This window comes from Temnothorax americanus, unplaced genomic scaffold (genome assembly GCF_048541705.1).
Source record: "Temnothorax americanus isolate GAGA-0224 unplaced genomic scaffold, ASM4854170v1 Scaffold5, whole genome shotgun sequence".
Classification (NCBI taxonomy): domain Eukaryota; kingdom Metazoa; phylum Arthropoda; class Insecta; order Hymenoptera; family Formicidae; genus Temnothorax; species Temnothorax americanus.
In genome coordinates, this window is record NW_027509657.1 from 956,494 (window position 1) to 976,598 (window position 20,105).

General features: G+C 37.5%; 1 protein-coding gene across 1 annotated transcript in view; it reads left to right on the top strand.

The window, feature by feature from the left end:
* Positions 1–20,105, top strand: part of LOC143903733 (uncharacterized) — a 94,384-nt gene that overhangs the window by 22,359 nt on the left and 51,920 nt on the right. The window contains exon 3 of the mRNA XM_077417594.1: positions 15,574–15,614. Coding sequence (XP_077273720.1) covers positions 15,574–15,614 — 41 coding nt within the window. The remainder of the gene's footprint in view (positions 1–15,573; positions 15,615–20,105) is intronic.

A 20,105-nucleotide genomic window follows, 5' to 3' on the forward strand; every position in this document is an offset into this window, starting at 1 on the left:
AAAGCACACGCGATACATGCCTCTCCCGACACAGTAGCTGCAGTAACTTGGCACAAGAGTAACGATCCGTCGTTAATCATATTTTATTCAGGTCCACTTATCGCGCTGGAAACACGGTGTTACGCTCTTTTCAGTGCCGGAGATCAATTTTTCATGAAGGTCTGTTGCTGCAGCCGGTTGCATTGTGTTTTGCGCGAAACAACGTGGCGTCGCGGCGCCGAAATTGTGCATCATTTTCGATGATCTCCTTTCGACGACTTCTATAACATCTCGGCGATCCCGTCTTGTTGTATCGTAGCACAGCAACATTAAAATAATGTTCTAGAATACATCCATGAAAATATATTGTAGTTCGCGAAGATATATTATTTCTTGTGAAATTCGAAATCTATTTTTGCTTGAACAATTATCACTATTAATCTTTTTGCTAAGAAATAATAGAGTTCATATTTTTAATGAGACAAGAATATTAAGATATCCTGCAAATTATATAATACTACACAGATATTTGTATTGAATATTTCATTTAATATTGGAGGTGATAAATTGTTTATTAGGTACAGAAAGCTTCGATTTTCGATCAAAAATATCAAATTAGATATATTCGAACAATAGTTAGCTTACAAGATGCGATATAAAATGGCTGTAACGTATAGGATAGCGTTTTAGCACAAGCCATTACTTCTGTTATCTCGCTCATTTTGGGAAAGCTGACGCTTGCAGACGAACAGACGAATAAAGAAGATTTTCGATGAAAATCCGCAGTAAAGTCGCGGGATGGAGGACGGCGTGAGAGGGTGGCTGAGGGTGTGGGCGTCTCGCATTATCCGTCCAAAGTTCCAGTCATTTTTCCGCTCTCGACGATGAAAGAAAGCCGCAAGAGGAGAAGAGTACGGACTTGTTGGCTCGCAGAGGCAAGGCTCGAGTAATATCGCGGCATCGCAAAGCGGCGACGACGGTCGGGGGCAGTTTGTCAGGGTGGATGTCGGAGGGGTGTCGGAGGAGTGTTTTTCATATAAACGTTGATTGCTAGCCGTATTTTTATCCGCGTCGCGTCGGTATTAGCATACCGAGTCGCTTCGTCGACTTGGATGCTAAGTAGAGTAATCTTCGTAGGAATATTCGCCACCGGCAACGATGAGATTATTGCGATTTTATTTTATATTTACTGCTTGCAGCTTTATTTTTGCTACTCTTTATTCTCCTATGCGGGATAAAGATACAAGAGAATAAGAATACAATATTTGTGAAATGAAATTGAGTAGCGAATGTAAGAGTTATTTAATCCTAAAAGATTTTATTATTAAAATAAAATCAGTATCTGATTTTAATCCTTTTTTTTTCAAATAAAATAAAATATCAGAAAAATTCTACAGGAACCTAGAAACTCAGTGTTTTAAATTTATAAAAAATTAGTTATTTTTTATTTTCTAAAATTTTTTTATATACAAATAACGACTAGATCTAAAATTTTTTGTTTAATTAGTAGGAAATTTATAGGTATTAATAATATTAAAGTTATAGCTAAAAAATTAATTAATAATATTTTTTGCGTTATTTTTCTTACATATAAATTCTATAAAAACGATAATGCGATAAAGACGATATATTATAGTTATTTATGCATACACATGAAACGACGATCTCGACTAGTGAGGAAAATCCGTCGATTGCGGCAGTTATTTCGTTTCTTTCCCATAGGACTCTGATTGGTTATTCGACATGCTCGCTTCGTAAACCGAAAATAAAAAGGACTCTAAAACGAGCATAAACCTGCGCCATTTCGTCTGTCGGGGGGCGAGTAAAGAATCTCTCGCGCGCCGTTCGCGTTTTTTTCCCGACACGAAGGAGATTTCTGCATCTGAAGTATCGATTTTAAACCGTATTCAGTGCATTTTGGAGTAAAATTACATTCTGAAATAGACAAATAGGAAAATGTTCATTATATTATAGAATCAATCATTTTGGAAAAAAGTTATATTTAAAAAATGTGAAAAATGTAATTTTATTTGGTTGTCAGGGACATAGTAGTCAGGGCAATAAAAGAACGAAATGATAATACATGTAATGCCGGCAAATGTTTCTTTATTTTCTAAAAGAGAATATGAGCTCATGTGCACAATGAAAGAAATAAAGAAATTAAACATATAGAGAGAATTGTCAGAGAATTATAAGACTGTCTTTAAAAAAGATGCGACTCTATGACATTTTCTCTGTTTAATTCCTCGTTCCTTATTCCTCTCATTGTGCATGAGCCCTATTGAATATTTTTTTCTGAGATAACAATAATTAAGAATTTAATCTGTTGAATGTAAGAAAAAACATGTCTCGAAAGAAATATTTATTTTTTTCTAATATTTTGTTTGCAGGATGAATGCCATAAAACGCAAAAAGAATCGCACTTAAATTTTTTTCCTTCTCTTCCGATTTCTCATGATGAAGAAGCTCTCGTAATTGTCTAGGCGACATTCGTCATTTTCCGACTTCACATCGCTTTTTCCGTACTTAACTCCTCTCCAGTCGCTTTTCTACATTTGAAATTCCGGTAGCAACTCGGACCCATAAGTAGCTCGGTGTCCCTGATGCCGCGTCGTCGCAACTCGTATACGTAATACCGCTGCTATATGCGCTGTTTGCTGTCCCCACGATGTCATACTCGTTACAACACAGCTCGTGTAAACTTCCGATGCAGATGCGTATGTATTTCGTTGGACGAATGTACACGCTGTTCCGGACAGGGTGCCATAATCGGATAGAGTATTTTTAGACCATATATATACATAGAAAGAGAGAAGGGGAAATTATTAATAAATGTATTCAATCTAATCGAATAATTAAAACATTTAATATTAATAGTACTAACATAGCAAATGTATATAATGATAAGAATCTGATATTACTATCTAATGTAATAATGTATTAATTATCTCTTTCTGTTTTCGTCGATTTTTTTCAGAATATACGGTTGTCAGATGGCATGTGTCCTACGACATTGTTTCGTAGTTCTTTTAAGATCTCTTATTCTCATTGTGAATTTCCGCTATATATTCATTCCTTTCTGTTTTTCACATTGCGCGTTTGTCTTATCCTCTTTTCGCTTCTTTCTGCTTTATCCTTTTGCCTCTTTGCGTTTGTTTCTTTTTTCCTCTTATTTTCATTTTCTATTTCAACTAGTAGCAGTCGACGCACGTCGATCCTCCATGAGAGGTTGCTTCCTTTTGTCATTGTCGTTTTTGCGAAGTCGTCGGTGCGCTACGTTTTTTGTACTTTCAGGCGAGCGGAAATGCAAGAAGAGTCTGAAAGAGACCTATTTTGATACCTATTATCTTATACTGTGCCTCATATTCCTTTTCACGTGCGAGAAAAAAATAACAGTTATTTTTTTAGTATTAGCTTTTTAGAAATAGTCAAGTGATTAAATTGGTTTTTTGTTATAATTTTTTATATAAATAAATATTCTTTATGATTTATGAACGCTCTAAACTCTATCTGCATGAATTTTTTTTTATTGGAGAAGTTTTATAGGAAATTTGAATCGACTGCTCTGGTTTAGATGATCGAATTTAAAAGTTTGCGATGCTCGAGAATTATCGGGGATGAGGAGCATCAATGAATAATCCTCGCAGTCGGGATGAAACGATTCATTCGATCGATCCCGGCCGGTCGGTCGGTCGGTCGGGTTAAGGTTTTTTTTAAATAAATGTCGAAAGTCAACTTATTGTGAACGACTACGACGGTGGCGACCGATATTTGATTTCCGTGCATATTTGCGTTGCCGGAATCCGCAATAGCTTTCCCGATCAAATGGGAAGTCGAATGGCGTTGATCCCGTTGGTTAGTTGGTCGATTGCTGCTTCGGTATCGGACTCCGAATCACAATTTGAATCGGATCGCCGCGAATCGATTTTCGTTCGGGACACAATTTTAAATTCATTATAGATAAGCACCGAACGGAGTATCTCGGAATAGAAGCATCGATATTTCATTGTCTCAAAAGTAAATGGTAGAGTAAAGGACGATTGACTATCGGGTATTAGATAAAATGTCTCTTTTATCAATGAATTTTTCTCCCGTCAATTCGGAGTTAATTTTTACCTTAATGAAAAGTAAGCTTTAAAAATAGATAATATTTTACATTTAAACTACTTCCATTAATTATACAAAAGGTTTAGATTTTTTTAATAAGAATTTCGTTATTACTGTCTACTAAATCTATTTGATTGATTAATTAATTTTAATTGTAAATTGGATTTATAAGACAATTATTTGTAGTTTGAAATGACAAGAAACTAAATTTTTAGAAACTAAATTTTAACTCTATGAGTAGGGTTAAGTAAAAGATAGTACATAATTAACATCTTGTATTTTAGTTCATTTTAAGTTATCCTTGTCAGCAATAATTCAATTTAAGCCTTGATTCTCTGTTCTAAATTTTTAATTATATAATTAAATAGGAAATAAACAATAAGCTTGCATTTCCAAGAAATATTATATCTTTGATCAAAAGATCTATAAAATAAATACCATTAATCTGGACACATTTTGTGCGGAAAACAATTAGAAGTATCGTTTTAGGCTAACAAACGGAATAGCTCCGGCCATCAGGAAAAGAATAAAGGAAAGTATCGGATTGCTTAATGCGGCAGGGTAAAGGATAGAGGAGACTGAAAATTGCACGGCGTTAAGTGAAAGTCGTATAATAACGCCGGCTTAAGGTTTCGCGAGTAGAAACGAAACCCTATCTCTTTCGTTTCCCAGAGGATAGAGGAGGAGAGGTCCTGTCTGCCGACGTGCGTGCGGAGGACAGAGGTCGGGTGAGCGTAGGACGGGATCGATAACGCCGGAAACTGCGTGCCACGAGAGGGTCCTCTCTCGCGGGTGCCCTCTCTCGCGTTTCCACCTTCGTCCTCTTCCATACCTCTCGAAGCCCTCGGGAGAAGGAGGGAGACTTTTGTTTCACGATGACGGAGTGGATTTTCGTTCGTCGGATGGCCGCTCGAAAATAATTGCGCGAACCTCCGGATTCCATGAGAGAACAATGTGCCGCAACACCTCGTCCTCCACCTCCGCGCGCTTGCCTTCTCTTCTTTCCCATGTTACCTCCATCCACGTTTCCTACCTTCATTCGCTCTTGCCGTCGGTCGGAGACCGAATGTTATTCTGAAAGGGGGTGGCGAACGACGCGGAATGAGATAAGCCACTCGTAAGAGAGATTCTGTTGCGGCAGATAAATCATCCGGTCAACATACTTGATAAGCCGTGCTAAAAGCGTTGACTGTCGTGACGCGAGCTTATTGCGATTTGTTGATATTAATTTCAGATTCTCAAGACTTCCGTTAACTGTACAAAGATTTAGGTCTTTTTAATATGGTTATAATAAGAATTTTGTTATTACTGTGTCTACTTCAAATTTTAATAATACGTTAAAGTATATATATGTATATCTTAAAAAAATAAATTTTGATATTTTTTGCATATTTTGCAATTTTTTTGATACTATTAAGTGTGTTTAGTTTTAGTAATAACATTTGTTATTAATAATCTTTGAAAGTAAAAAATTGATAATTGCTTAAAATAATTATTAGTAATGGTAATACTTGTGTTATAACAGATATCAAGAATTTTAGTGCTTAAGTTTTAAGTAGATTATTAAGAGACAACAAAAATATAGAAAACAAAAAATTAATAATTTTTACAAGCACAACTATTTAATTTTTTCATAAAAATGAAAAGAATTAGTTACATAATTTTATTTAGCTATTACGAATAACGGATTCGTATTTGCGGGCTGAAGATTTCTTCAAAGAAATTCCTCAAATCTGATGGAATCATCAAACAATTATAGAAGACGGGGGTGGCGCACTGACGTTATCGGACACATCGCAAAACACTCGTCTTCTTCGAAAGTGGCATCAGGATTTTCGGCGGACCGCGAAATATGTCGGCATCGATTCAACATGTCCAAAAATAATTTCCTCGGCGGATGGGAGACGCGCGATTCGACGGCGCGGCGGAAGCGCAACTTCTCAGATGTTAATACCTCGGTAACGACGTCGCGTCGCGTCACCAATCGCATAGCGTGAGAGTGAAAGAGAAGGATCGCGACAGTGAGAGACGGAGAACATTTATTTCTTATAAAACGTTCCCCTTCGACTCGCGTTGAGAGCCGCGAAGAAAGCTCTTTTGAAATCCAAGAGCGTCGACGTCCCCCGGGGATGATACGGTTTTCTCGCAGAAGGATCTCCCCCTCTGGATTTCTGTACGCGTTCGCACGACCGAAACGCATCATAAGAAATTTTTCGCGATTTCGTTGACGTTGCGAGCGAGGAACCGGAGTGGCAGTGCGGTACGAAATGCGTAATGGCAAAATTAATATATTAAATTTTAATGGTGACTCATCCAAATATTCTTGGAACTTGACAATGTATAATACATTCAGGTTAAAAGAGCAGTTATTATATTATTCTTTTCTAGTTTGAAGAATAGTGTATTCTTTGGAATATTATTACTCGCTTTTAAAAAGAAAATTTAAAAAAAAGATGAGAGGAAGAGAAACGAGACCATGGCAGTATTATTCTTTTTCAAAAGAGACGATTTTAGATCATGTTCTGGATCTTATATTTCTTTGCGCGCGCGCGCGCGCGCACACGCACACACACACACACACACACACACACACACATTTGTGAGGTTTAACAAATATAGATTTTCTCTATAGAGGATCTCGATGTTCTCTAAATATACGATATCCTGAGATATCGGACGGTCGATCACAATCATTTTCGCCAGATTCTGTCGTGGAGATAGACGCACAATGTTTCCGGTCGGTGGGATATGATACCATTTGTCAAACTCCAGCGCGGCCAATAGCCGCGAACTGGAAAATGTTTCAAAATTTATGAGCTCGGACCGAAAAGGGGCGAAGTGCACAGGCTGGTCGGCAAGAGCATGCAGGCAGTATAATATACCAGCAGCACGAGAAATGGCATCGGTACGTACATATACCGAGAATAGTTCGCTCGGACGAATTATTCGATTATTTTCGAGCTGAATAACGATCACTGAAAAATGATAAAACGTCTAAACAACTTAGATTTTTATTAAGTTAGCCATGTACGATACATATGATAAGAGTTTGAAAAGATATTTTGCTTTCTTCCTCGCTGAATCAAATTATTGCTCGATAGAATAAGAGTAACAAAAATAGCAATTTTAAAGATATTATTGTCATATTTGAAAAAATTGATAAAATGTCAAATCAGAATTTTGTAATATTAAAAGTTAGAATATTAATCAATATTTACTTGTGAATATAAAGATGTTTTAAAGTATGGCATTTTAAATTATAAAGTATTAAAAGGTTATATTACATATATCAAAGGTAGTATTCAATTAACATGAATAAAATTTATAATTAAATTTAGCATATAGCACGTATTAACTTTGGCTTTCATTTTTTCATTCAAAAATCTCTTTAATCTCTTTTGAATTTTTGAAGATATTTTGAAGCATTTTTAGTATACGTAGATAAACGGCACTTGTCAGGTCAATGATCGGGCACGAGAGCAAAGCTACGCAGATTTTTGAATAACGCAGCATTAAACATACATATACGTGTACGCTAAATTTTTTAATCGATCGGCTTGAAGTTGGTGGATCGGGTAAAATTTAGCAAGAGTCGGCGGATCGACCAAACGTGGATGCGCTTTTGCGACGTCAGTCTGAAGCACCTGTTACACCGTGTTGGGAAAGTTAGTCATCGTAAACTTCTCTCGATCGCGCGATACAGTTGGCGTTTTCATAAAGCGTCAATAACTTTCGTAGTTTTGCGCTTATACTCGTTTGCTCTATCGCTGCGAGTGGAACTTGAAGAATCCCGTAAGTTACAAGTCAATCGCGGGGAAATCGAGTTTTTTGATTGCACAGCGGGAAGCTGCCAATAATATATTCTATATGGCTGTCTTGAAAATAAAATCGTTCCATATGTATCTTCTTTGACTAACTTAAAATAGGCTTTTCTTCACTAAACAGTCGAGATATTGTATTTATTGTAAAGATTTTTGTCTTTAACATTAAATGTATTTCATAATTATGTATAGATATTAAGTTGAATCAAATCTCTTTTTTAGTAAATTAATAAATAAAGCTCGTTTGAAATCAGTTAAAAATAAAATTTTGTGATGCAATTACATTTAATGAAGAATTGAAGACACCATTACTGAGAAAATAAAACAAACATAAAAGATTATTTATGAAAGTGAATGATTTTTTTCTTGTTTTATTCACGCTGAGGAGATATGTCAAGGGCATATCGATGCCATTGGTCTCGAAAGTGTAGTCGCCACCGGAAGTCGCGCCTTCGGCCGTGGGCAGGGTCACAGGTTCGAAAGCAAAAGTGACGAGCCCCGCTTACTCGGCAGTTTCAATTAAGCATCGAAGCTTTTGCCGGCGAAGCGCGCAATCTCGCCTTCTCTTCTCGGTTGTCTTTCCCGTTTAGGTAGCTTGTCCGTAAAATTTAGGGAGAGAGAAAGTTCAAAGAGTGGGGAAAATTTTGCCGAGCTCTTGCTAATTAAGATTGATTATAGCTATAGTTTATCGCGATCAGCAACGACAACGATCGAGTTTAGTTTTGTTAGTTTGACATTGATAAATTTTGAATATCAGTTCATCGCAGGATAAACACACATCGTATCGAATAGCTTTATCATGCATTAATTAATCATCGAGTTGATTCGTTTAAAGATACAACTCAGGTAAATATGAAACGAGTGATTAAAATAGTATGAAAATAAGATGAGTAATGACAGAAAGACATATATTTTTATACGCACTGTTATACATTATGTGCATTATAAATATTCGCAATATTGTATATAGTTAGCAAGTTTTGAAAAATGTTTAACAATTACATTACGTATATAATTGCATGAATCTTAATGAGCTTTAATCAGTTCTTTAATTTGACACCAATTCTTGACTGTTGAAGTTAAGCAATAATTTAAAAATGATTTAAAATTTTAAATCGATGATTACGCTGCGAGGTGAGCGCTAAGAAAGTTGAGCGTCGTTTGAAATTGCGAAAGTTTCATGGCGTTTACATTCTTCAAGTACGTATTTTTCACACTGATTGTGAGAATACATTGCCAACTTTTTCCGGAAAAAAAAAAAACGAAATTAGATAAAATATTAATGAGCCGTACAATTTTGTTTTTATGGAAATGATTTCTATCGACTTATTTTTTATTATGTCTTATTAAAACTGATTGATTTATTACTAAATTTTTCACAAAATTATATTTTGGTCGTATTTTATTTATTTTAAGGTTTCCAATCTCACAGTTTTAAATATATATAATGAGAATTTTTTTTTTATATAAATGAATGTGAAATCCTTGTTGAAGATAATATCAAAATGAAACATTTTGCTCAGCCTTTTCTGAAAATTAAATTAGCCCATTTTTTAAACACTGATTTTCAAAAAGCAAAAGACTACTCTCTTTGACTATACTCTCTGGCGCCGATGCGCGACGTTACGATGACATTTAGAGTGTCGAGCGAATTTCCGCTCTCTACCTTGCTTCTTTCCACGTTTGCTTGGACGGATGGCTCTTCATTGAACGTCGTTGTCTTCGTCGTCGTCGTTGTCGACGTCAACGTAGACGTCGGCGCGGCCGTCAAAGGTCGCCACGGTATAAATACCTCTGGCGCCGCCGTCGGCGTCGTCCCGATTTCTCCCCCTTTTGACTCCTCGCCCTCTCGACTCGTTTACACCCAGCCTAAATCTTCCTCTTTTCGTTTACAATTTTCCGGCCCTCCGTTGCGTCGCTCTCGAAATTTGCAGAGACGTATCTTTAACTGTAAACTCAGGTTTTAGAGCGAAGTTAAACGTAAAAATAAAATATACGAGAGGTAAGAAAGAGAATATGAGTTTCCTCGGAGAACCGTGCAGAGATTCGTATGTTTGAGGGCAAAGTTGAGAGCTCTTACACATTATTGAAGTTCGGCCAGACAAGCTCGAAGCTATACGCAACGAGAACTCGTCGAGACTCCCTGGCGGGACGGCGAGACGTTGACAGATCGCTTGCCGTTGTCGCGGAGCGAGTCGCATCCGGTCTTCATACGCGGCGGATAAAGCCAAGTTCGATATCAAACTAACGATGTACAAGGTGAAGCTTCGGAAAATACGCCTCTATAAAAATTTCTTGAACTCGCGGATTTTCGAACCGCGGTTGTAAATGTGACATATAGCGTACGTGTTATGCAAATCACGAATGTTCCCATCGACTACGAATTTCTCGAAAAATTTGGTGTGTAACGTCTTTCCAGCGTGAACTTGATTTGGCGTCAATTTTTTCAGCATTTTCAGCTTTGAATATATCTCGATAGTCAAATCTTTAAATTAAAATTGCATTTCATAGAACTCTTGAATATTGAAATATCAATTTAATATATAATCTTATATGTAATCAAGACTTAAGATGATTTAAATATTGTAATCACTGACATTTAAATTATTAATAGTTCATTGAAATGTCAATACCATTTTGCATTGAAATACGTTTATAATCTTCTTTAGAGTTCGGCTTCCATTATCTCTAGCTCCACGAAAGTGCGTGACTTTCGAGACACCCCGAAGCTACCCGATAATACTGTTAATGCATATCGTTCTGCATATTAACTCGCGTTATCAGACAACGGGATAACCAGCGAAAGTTCGCAAAGTCGATCGTTCAACAAGAAGTCCCTATCGTTTTTCCTGAGGTTTTCCCCTGATCGAAGGAGATCGCCGATTCGCGATAAAAAAAATGACGGTGCTTATATTGCGTGCTTATATCGATGCGACGAGCTACTCATCGGTCTGATCGGTATAATTAAGTAACTGTATCGTTGTGCCGACACCGTCACTTTATCTTATCTCCACCTCACATTCGACTTGGAATTTCGATTCGTAATCATGGCACGTATCAGGCACACACGGCCGAGTATCTTGATGCTGCTTACGACCGATTTAACGTTCTTGGAACACGTGAGATATATCGCGCTTATCGCTCGATTATTGACGCACAAGGAAGGAAATACAGGTCTGTGTAAATAGGTCTGTGTCACGTTGCTCGTACACTTGGCGCAAAAAAAAAAAAAAAAAACACTATGTCTCTTGATATCTACGATCAAAGCGTCGAAGATCCTATGGAAATTTGTAATTACGATTTATTGAGATACCACTGGAAAGTAATAAACTATCAGTAATAGTTCTATAGTATAATCAGTAATATTTTTATACTATCATTATAGTAGCGTACAAAGTTATGGAAAAGCTGATTAAAATTTACGAAAACTATTTTTTGTTGAATTTATTATTTCCGTATTAATCAATATAAAAAAAAAAGATAAATCAACATTGGCCTAATAAAGAGCTTTAAATGATTACACAGGCACACAAAAAAAGAAAAGTTGTCTGAACAGAATACTCCACTGTAGGCTATCTTTATGTATTTTGACGCGCTGAACACGAATCTGGCATTGGTTGAGCTGCCTGACCTCCTCCAATTTGAGTATTTTGAAAAAACGCAGGAGATGATTCAAGCCCCAGTCTGATCAGTTGAAATAATTTCGTTATCTCGAATGAAGAAATGTATACTTTAATCTATTGTTCTGTTTACTATAGTTTATGTTTGTAATAGTAACGTATATTTTTTTATTCTCGAACGACCTGTGCAGTGGGTTTCTAACTCTTTTCAAACTATACTGTCGCGTTCATTTACTTTTTTCAGTAACCAACAGTAGTCCGCCATCATGTTAACATCTCATCTGCCCTGGTATTTTCTTTCAATTTTTTTCATATCTTGATGGAAGATGTCCCTTAATCTAACGACGGATTCGTGTTCAGCGCGTCAAAATACATAAAGATAGCCTAGTGGAGTATTCTGTTCAGACAACTTTTCTTTTTTTGTGTGCCTGTGTTATTTATCTCAAATTTTATTTACTTTTAAGAGTTTTTCAATCTTATTTAGATTTATATACATCGTGCGAATACGGCCAAGAGGTTAATAATAACAATATTATATATATCTAAAGCTTCTTGACGAACTGTAGACACGGGAGAAAATAAAGGCCGCGGCGCACCTGCTGCCGGAAAAAGACTCTTGGGAAAACGACATGCCGGTTAAAGGCTCCGAGAGCCGTTTTCCGTCCCGTGTTGCAGACTCAGCCCGGTAATCTGCTGGTTCGAACGAAGTTAAATTGGGGAGTGCCAAATTCAGATTAGGACGGGAAAGTTTTTCTTTTCTCTTATACCTCAGGACGCATCCTATTTCCTCGGAAAAGCGAATCGCGACGGGTGAAAGATATCGGCCGAGACGCCGCGTGTCGATAATGCGAGAAGTTTGGTGTCTCCCGATCCTTTCCTCGCGAGAAGGATATTATCCTGTTTTTCGTACACGAAGCGAAGGAAAAGTAACTATTTCGTTTTTCCGCTTCTGTGCGACTTTTATACGCGATTTTCGAAGTGCTGTAACGTCTTACTCACCGAAGACAGATTAAAGAATTTGAGACAATATATCCGATGAAAAAACTCGGGTATTTGCGGAAATGCAACCATTCGTAAGATTTTCTTGATGGAAAAGGTCAGGCGTATTGTAGGGATAATATTGCTATGAAAATGAGATGAGATTATTATTGCAAAAAATTCGTAATAATGTTTGTTGGATGTGGAATTCGCGATATTTATCATTAGAAGTTCTTTTTATTAAAATTGTGAAATCTCTATAAGATTTTTCCAGGAAGATTATTTGTGTGATACTCTGAAGGATGCAGTCGACCGCATTTCTTTACTCCAAAGAAGAAAGACTCAGAATACAATGCTGTATACATATAGTTGGAATGTCGACAGAGAAATATGAGATTTGAAAATGTTGACAGAAAATGTGGTTGTAGATCTCTATAGATATGGATGGGTCTGCAAAAAAAAACAGACCTTTAAAAAACTGTATAAAATTCTGAATTCTGTCAGTATCAATAGAATCTATACAAACTCCATATAATTTCTTACGTCTTACCTAATACCGACACCACTCGATCCATTATATCTGCAAATGTTGCATCCGACTGTCATTAAGATCCGAATATAAATTTTTCAAGAACACGGATGTTACGCTATTAAAAACGATAAGTGATAAGTTGTGAAACAGTTGAATGAAACTTTTGTGGCTTGTAATAGGAAAAAATTATTAGAGTGATTAGAGCTTAGCAAATGCAAAAATAAGTGCGTGTTTCGCGAAATCGCAAGATGAATCGAGCTCATTCGTAAATTTCATGACGCTGCGTTCTCGCCGTTAATTTTTTTTCGTTATCGCTGCGAAAAGGCGAGAAAGAGAGAGAGAGAGAGAGAGAGAGAGAGAGAGAGAGAGAGAGAGAGAGAGAGAGAGAGCGCAAGACTTGTCCTCGCGAGAGAACGCGGCCACCCAACGACCACGTGGCCGGTCGGATATTTATGTTACGACGCGAGGCATGTAGTAACCGCACGTGTTGACGAGTTTGCGCTTTTCGCTGGCCTTAATGTGTCGGCTTTTACTACATCGGCGGTTCTATCGTGCTCGCTCGCGACGATGGCATCGCGCGGTGCATACGCTAATGACCGGTATTGCGCCACCGAATGGCGCCGGTTAGCATCGCCGCACTTCGATTTCCAAATGCGCACGAGATGATTTATGAACAGCCACCGACATTTGCATCTTATCGCATCAGTAAAACCGGCAAAACCTCTTCGTGAATGCAAAGCGGTGTATTTGCCAACTCTTTGGGGATTTGCGAAAAAGTGGAAAAAGCTTTCAAGAGTAAAGTACCTACTTTTGTCAAGTTTGTGTCATAACTATTGAATTTTATAGAATGGGCTTATCACTGATATCACGCGCGTATAAATATGTTTATAAACTTTTCATTGGAATCTCTTAACTTTACGCACGAACTATTAGTCATTATTTAATTTAGAAGATTAGATGTGATTTAGATGTGTGAAAACTTTTTATTGCAATACGTTTTTATTTAGGGCTACACATGCGGCTACGCACTAAAAATGGTAAAAGAATAGTAAGTTTTTAGAGATACGAGACTCGGCTCAAACGAGCCGACGCTTTTTCTAGTCGGTTTAAACCAGGAATTCCGTCGAGAAGTCTTGTCGGGAAATTGCATTTGATAGCCGTTTAAAAACTTGAGAAAAGTGCGTGGACCGTTTTCAAAGTTTCCGCGGAATATCGTCGGTTTGCAGGTTCTACGATCCTCCGCAACGTGTTCGAGCGAAACGCAAACGTTTGAAGTCGTTTTTCAAGATAATACGAGTAAATTCAGGTAACACGAATAAATCCGGATAGGCCGAATAACTTTAGGCAACGCGGATACGTTTGTATAATACGAACAAAATTCAGTTGATACCCTCGGGGAATAACTTGCGAACCGTTTGAGAGGAATCTGTGTTCCTAATTCACTGAGTTCGTTAGGGATTCATTATGAATCGGGTCGGTCGACGGGATATAATGTGAATAGCTGTACATCAAAGTCGTGGAAAGTTCGCGGAGAATTCACGTGGGGCATGAAGTCGACGAAACATTTCCGCAGTTAGAAGCGAGGATATCTTGTTGAACCGTCTTTTCACCGCGGCGTCGACTGTAGCAGTGACATATTAGCTGCAACACCGAGTGAACTCAATTAATGAGGATGTCGTCAAAGGAAAGCATTCGGGATATACAGGATACACGACTAATATATGGCGCTACATGATTTTAGAAACGAATGGTCTGTGAAATGTTTGGACATTAATGTAAGGTGCTTCAAACTTATCACGCATGTATGAATGTTATACTTATGTACGAATCTTTTCTGTTATATACATGCATGTATATACTTATAATTTATGTTCTTTAATATGAGCGCAGTAGATTATGAGTTATATTTATTATTATGATAATAAAACCCAATTCTTTATTTAATTTTATTTCGATTTAAACATTTTAATCTGGATTATTCGGAGAGATACGCTCTTTTAAACATGGATTTTTTACTAGCTGAAAAGTGAAGTCCTTCTTTTGAATCTTTTTTAATTAATTAAATACAAGGTATAAACTTTCGACCTTTCTAATACCTAATTATAAAACGAAGTATAAAATAGATTGTACACATAATTGAAGAGCTTATCTCGAAACCATCTCTGTAGCTTGTATTTTTAAGGAAGTATAAATTACTTTCTTGCGATCTTATTATAAGCTTTCCAAAGACCTATATCGCTTAATCTCCATTAAAAAAAAAACGGATTTAAGAACAAGCTCGCTTCAGGAACAAGCTCTACCAATTATATCCTCGGAAACGGCCAAAGATGATTTATTTCTCAACCGCGCGGGATTTCTTTTTCCCCGACACTTTTCGCGTTTGTAAAACTTGTCACGTATAACTTTGGAGCGGTTTAAATCAGTGGCAAGGAAACTTGCGCATTTTTAAGGATTAAGAGCGGTGGAATACCGTAATATTGCGACTAGAAGAATGTACGCTCTAAAAACTTCTCTAATTTCGTTTTGTTTGTTCCAGGGATTTCTGATCCACGCCGCGGCCGTCTTCTTCCCTGTCGGGTAAGTCTTCAAACGTTTCCTGAGTCAATCCTCATTCGAAGTTACTCCGCTTCCTCGTGGAGGACTACTCCCGGAAAAGGCTTTTAGGAATCCCTCAGGGGTCTTCTTTCGTAAAACTGCGAACGCTCGTAACGCAGGTAGATACGTCTGTAACGAGCGTACGGATATTACGGTCAGGAAACATCTTAACGCGATTTTCTAATACTCCAAAAAGTTAAAAGTTTCACGTATCAAGCAATAAATAGTAGATAGTTTTGTCCATCAAAATATTATTAGTGCTCATCTGTTATTGATCATCATAAGAATTAAGATTTTCGCGAAACGCGAGTCTGGTTCTATGCGTTAACGAACGTGGGGAAGATCTGCGACCGTGAATTTCGCTTTGTGTCTTCCTCCACGCCCGTACCCACCTAAATTGGCGGTGAGTTTCGAAATTAATAACCGCGAACCTATCTGTCAGAACGTGATGAACGACGCGTACGTGCGTGGGTGCATACGCAATGCCTTATCGATCGCGCGCGGTCGAGATGCTCCTTGACGGGTCTTCTCGGAGGATGAGTACCGGCTTCGTGGGTGAAAGGACCGATCGATTCGCTTGCATCCAGTCTGAAGTGACATCAGGGCAATCATCGGGTACAACATTACAGGATTCGCGAGTGTTCGCGATCGATACTGCGGACAATTAATTTAAATACATTTGCATTCAACAATAATGCTTGAGTGGGTAGGAAGGTATAAACATCAAAATTCTGCTACATATTTACATAAAATGTAATTTTATGCTTTTTCGGCGATACATCCTGGAAAATATTACAATTTTTAATTCAGTAAATATATCCAGTTGTCGAATAAAACGAATTTGCATGTTTAGAAATGATTTCAGAACATATTTTAACAAAATCGCTCTCTACGCAAAAAAACGAAACAAAAAAAAAATAATTTTAAAATATCTGAAATATTTCACGTAATAATTGAGCACTTATTAAATGATTAAACGCGACATTAACGAAAGACATATGATTTTTTTTTCTTAAGGATCTTCATGTGGCATAATTTTTTATTTTATAGTTCACGATGCATTAATTAATCGTCCATCGCAGAAAAAATGAAATCTTGTTTTTTCGTCGACTCTTCAGATGAGAGGAGTGGCAGTCTGGCAGTTCGATCACGCACATACCCGTTCATTAGGCTGTTTGACTTGCGAGCTTGATTAATTGCCAAGGGCGGAGAATACACGATGGTCGTTGCCAAATTTTTTTAGACGGACGATGCATTGCACCTCCGTTTCCTCCGCTTTCTTAATCCTTCGCGAATGATCAGGCGCTTTTGAAAACCTCTATAGAAGAATATATTGGTCATAAACATCAATAAATTAATGCCATACACCTGTTTTACAATAGTTAAATACATTGATTAATCTAAAAACGTAATTAAAATTGGCATGAAAATTAAAAACAAATTATTAAAAAGATCATTTTTTATAAGTTAAGTAACATAAAATCTCAAAGGATTACATTTGAGACATGTGTATTTATTTCTCCGACGTAAATTAATTATCATGTAACTTGACTGGATTAATATAACCGGGGTGCTTTTGAATAATTACTTAGAATTGTTCGAAGTACGGTGAGAGATCGAATTACGACTTTGCGTGTCCCGCAAGCTGCGTGGCGATTATTAAAGTAGGCCATCGATATGATCGACCCAGCGAGTTTATGCCTTTTGCATTTTATGATTTGTATACACATTTATCGTTCTATTCAACTCTCCGCGGTTTAATATGGTTTATACTATAGTCAAACGCGATTTTAACCCTTTAAAGATTGTCCTATAGAATATTTAGCGCTCTTTGGAAATTACGCGTTTTAATCATTTAATGAATCAGTAATTGATAACAAAGTAATTATAACATGCAATTAATTATCAAATAATTGATTGTATATTATTATAAATTATTCGCATGCATTCGCAGTTCATACACGATGCGGTGACATTTGTAATATCTCATTATAGGATAGGTATAATATGTGCAAATTACTGTAACTCAGCGAAAACTTACCGTAATTAATTATCCATTGCTCAAAGAGACAAAAGACGCTATCTATGGAATTAAACCGTGAAAATGATCGTCTTGAAAGGGTTAATATGGCGTATAGGTAAATGATGGGTTTGCGTAGACCCCCGGATAATTGCTAATGTTCAGGAGCTGTGCCTGCCCAGCCGGCTGACATTATCCTTCGTTAAGGCTCAGCGACTTCTCTGGAAGGGGGTAGAAAGAGCGAATGCCGCGTTGGATAATGTCTAACGGCGAGGTGTAATTATAAGCAATAACCCTCTCGAGAATTAACAGTTTTGCAAGGCGCTCCGCCGCGAAGAAGCTATAATCGCATGTAGCTTGTTGACTCGCCGTATATAATATTATTAAAGACACGTACAGCTGTGATTTTTGAGACCTCGTTAGTAATTACTTTTTTTCATGATCTTTCCGGTGTGTCTTATTCGATTAAAATCTTTTTCTTTTTTCACCTGAAAAATAAATTTATCGATAGCAGTCAATTTATATTTATCGTATTGTTCTCCTGCTGTTTTTGAATTGGAATCATGTAAATTCAAAGTTAAAAAAAAAAAAAAAACATTTTATAAAAAAACTTTTAATTACGAAAACTCATTTAATGATTGCTTATATTTAACAAATTGATGATAAAATATCGCTAGACGGATAACAAATGAATCGTGATTCAACTTTGCAATAAGTGAAATTTATAATCGGAGCATATTGGGTCTGGAAGCCGGAGATCGACATTACGACGTTCTTCTTTCGTCTAATAAACCACTCCCGTCGCCGATCATTTTATAGCCGTCGGATTTTCTTCGCTCGCCATAACTGTTCGATAAATCGAATCGCGGGCCGCCGGGAATTGTTTTATCGTCTCCGCTCTCGCTTCTACCCCTCGTCCGAGGATTCTCCATTCATTCCGCGGAAATGGAGACGCGTTTTGCACGAACGAGATTAAGGAGTGGACGGGGGTATAAGAGAAGGGGTGAGAAGGAGAGGAAGAACTTCTCGATATTTCCTTGCGAGCGATCGCGATGAATTTCACCGCCATCGTCAAAATGGGGGCTAGAATCGGGAAGAAGAAGAATGAGCGTCGGGAAAGAGAAGCGAGGGGGCGAGGAAATCACCGCGGGGATCAGAATTCCGCAAAGATGCGATACATGTAGGAACGACCTGACGCATGACGGTCAGGATACCGTGCAGCGGGGTCTCTTATTGCTACCGCAACCCTCGAAGTCGATGGATGCCCGTAAATTGCTGACCTTTTTCCCAAATATCGTCCCACTCTTCTATCCTCTGCGTACGCATTGTCGGGCAGCCGCAATTTTCTTGAGAAATCGTACTTGCCGATCTACTCATCCGTCTCTTCCTCGAGTTTCCTGCTCGTACTTCGATACGCGATTTATCGTTGCACGTTGTGGCGAGCCTGTCGATATACTCGGGGATGGTGCATCGTACTTATTATATTGATTCTCTGAAAGTATATACGGCGATATATCTTTTTGCGTAAGAGGAGAATCGCGAAGGAATAAAAATGGAACGGCGCGCGGCGTGCTGATTTTGATATGCGAAACTTTTCGTGGAATATTTATATCGCTGCGACAGAGCGCCGCGAGATACGTCGAGGGCCATCGTAAATTCGAAGCCGAGACAGCTTAATCGAGTTCATCACACTCGGTACTTTAGTCCGATTTCCATTTTATAACTAATTATGGAAAAAATAATGATTGAAAAACGAAGAAAATATACGGCAAGTTTTACGAATCGAGTTGAGGAGGAATTTTTAAAAAACTCTCTTTCTGCAGAATTAATAATGATTCGTTCAACTTTTCGGTGCGGCATAGGCGTAGCGTTGTTTATAGGCGAATATTTTTCGAATGTAACACGACAAGTTATGAAAGTTCCGGCCATAAAAAGCGTTCCGCCGTTAGGCCTGCACGGTTCATCGACTTTCACGATTGATCACTCTCTTTGCTCCTCTGATGGGCGCCACGGCAAATCAATATCCATCCATAGTTTGCCGTCCTGCTTTTGCCGGCCTCTACTCTCTCTTTCCGGCTTGTACCAATGGGCATGTGGTTCAATATGCGTATACGCAATCTACGTGCATGATTTTACAGCGCCGACAGCATAGCTCGAATCTGTCATTTGTTTGACCCTATCGATGTTAAACGTAGAAACTAACAAGAAAATCAAAACTGTATACAATTATAAAATTTATAATCTAAATTTAAATCTATATTGATTATATATCTATTATTTACTATGATATTTATTATACAATATAATTTATATATTGATTTCCATTTTGACAATATAGAATCACACAAAGGGATCTTTTTATCTTCTCTAAAAAATTATTTTGTAATTTAAGAGTTCCCTGAAAAATCATATATTTTAATGAGATTTTGCGGTTCTCGGAAAGTTAATGCTTA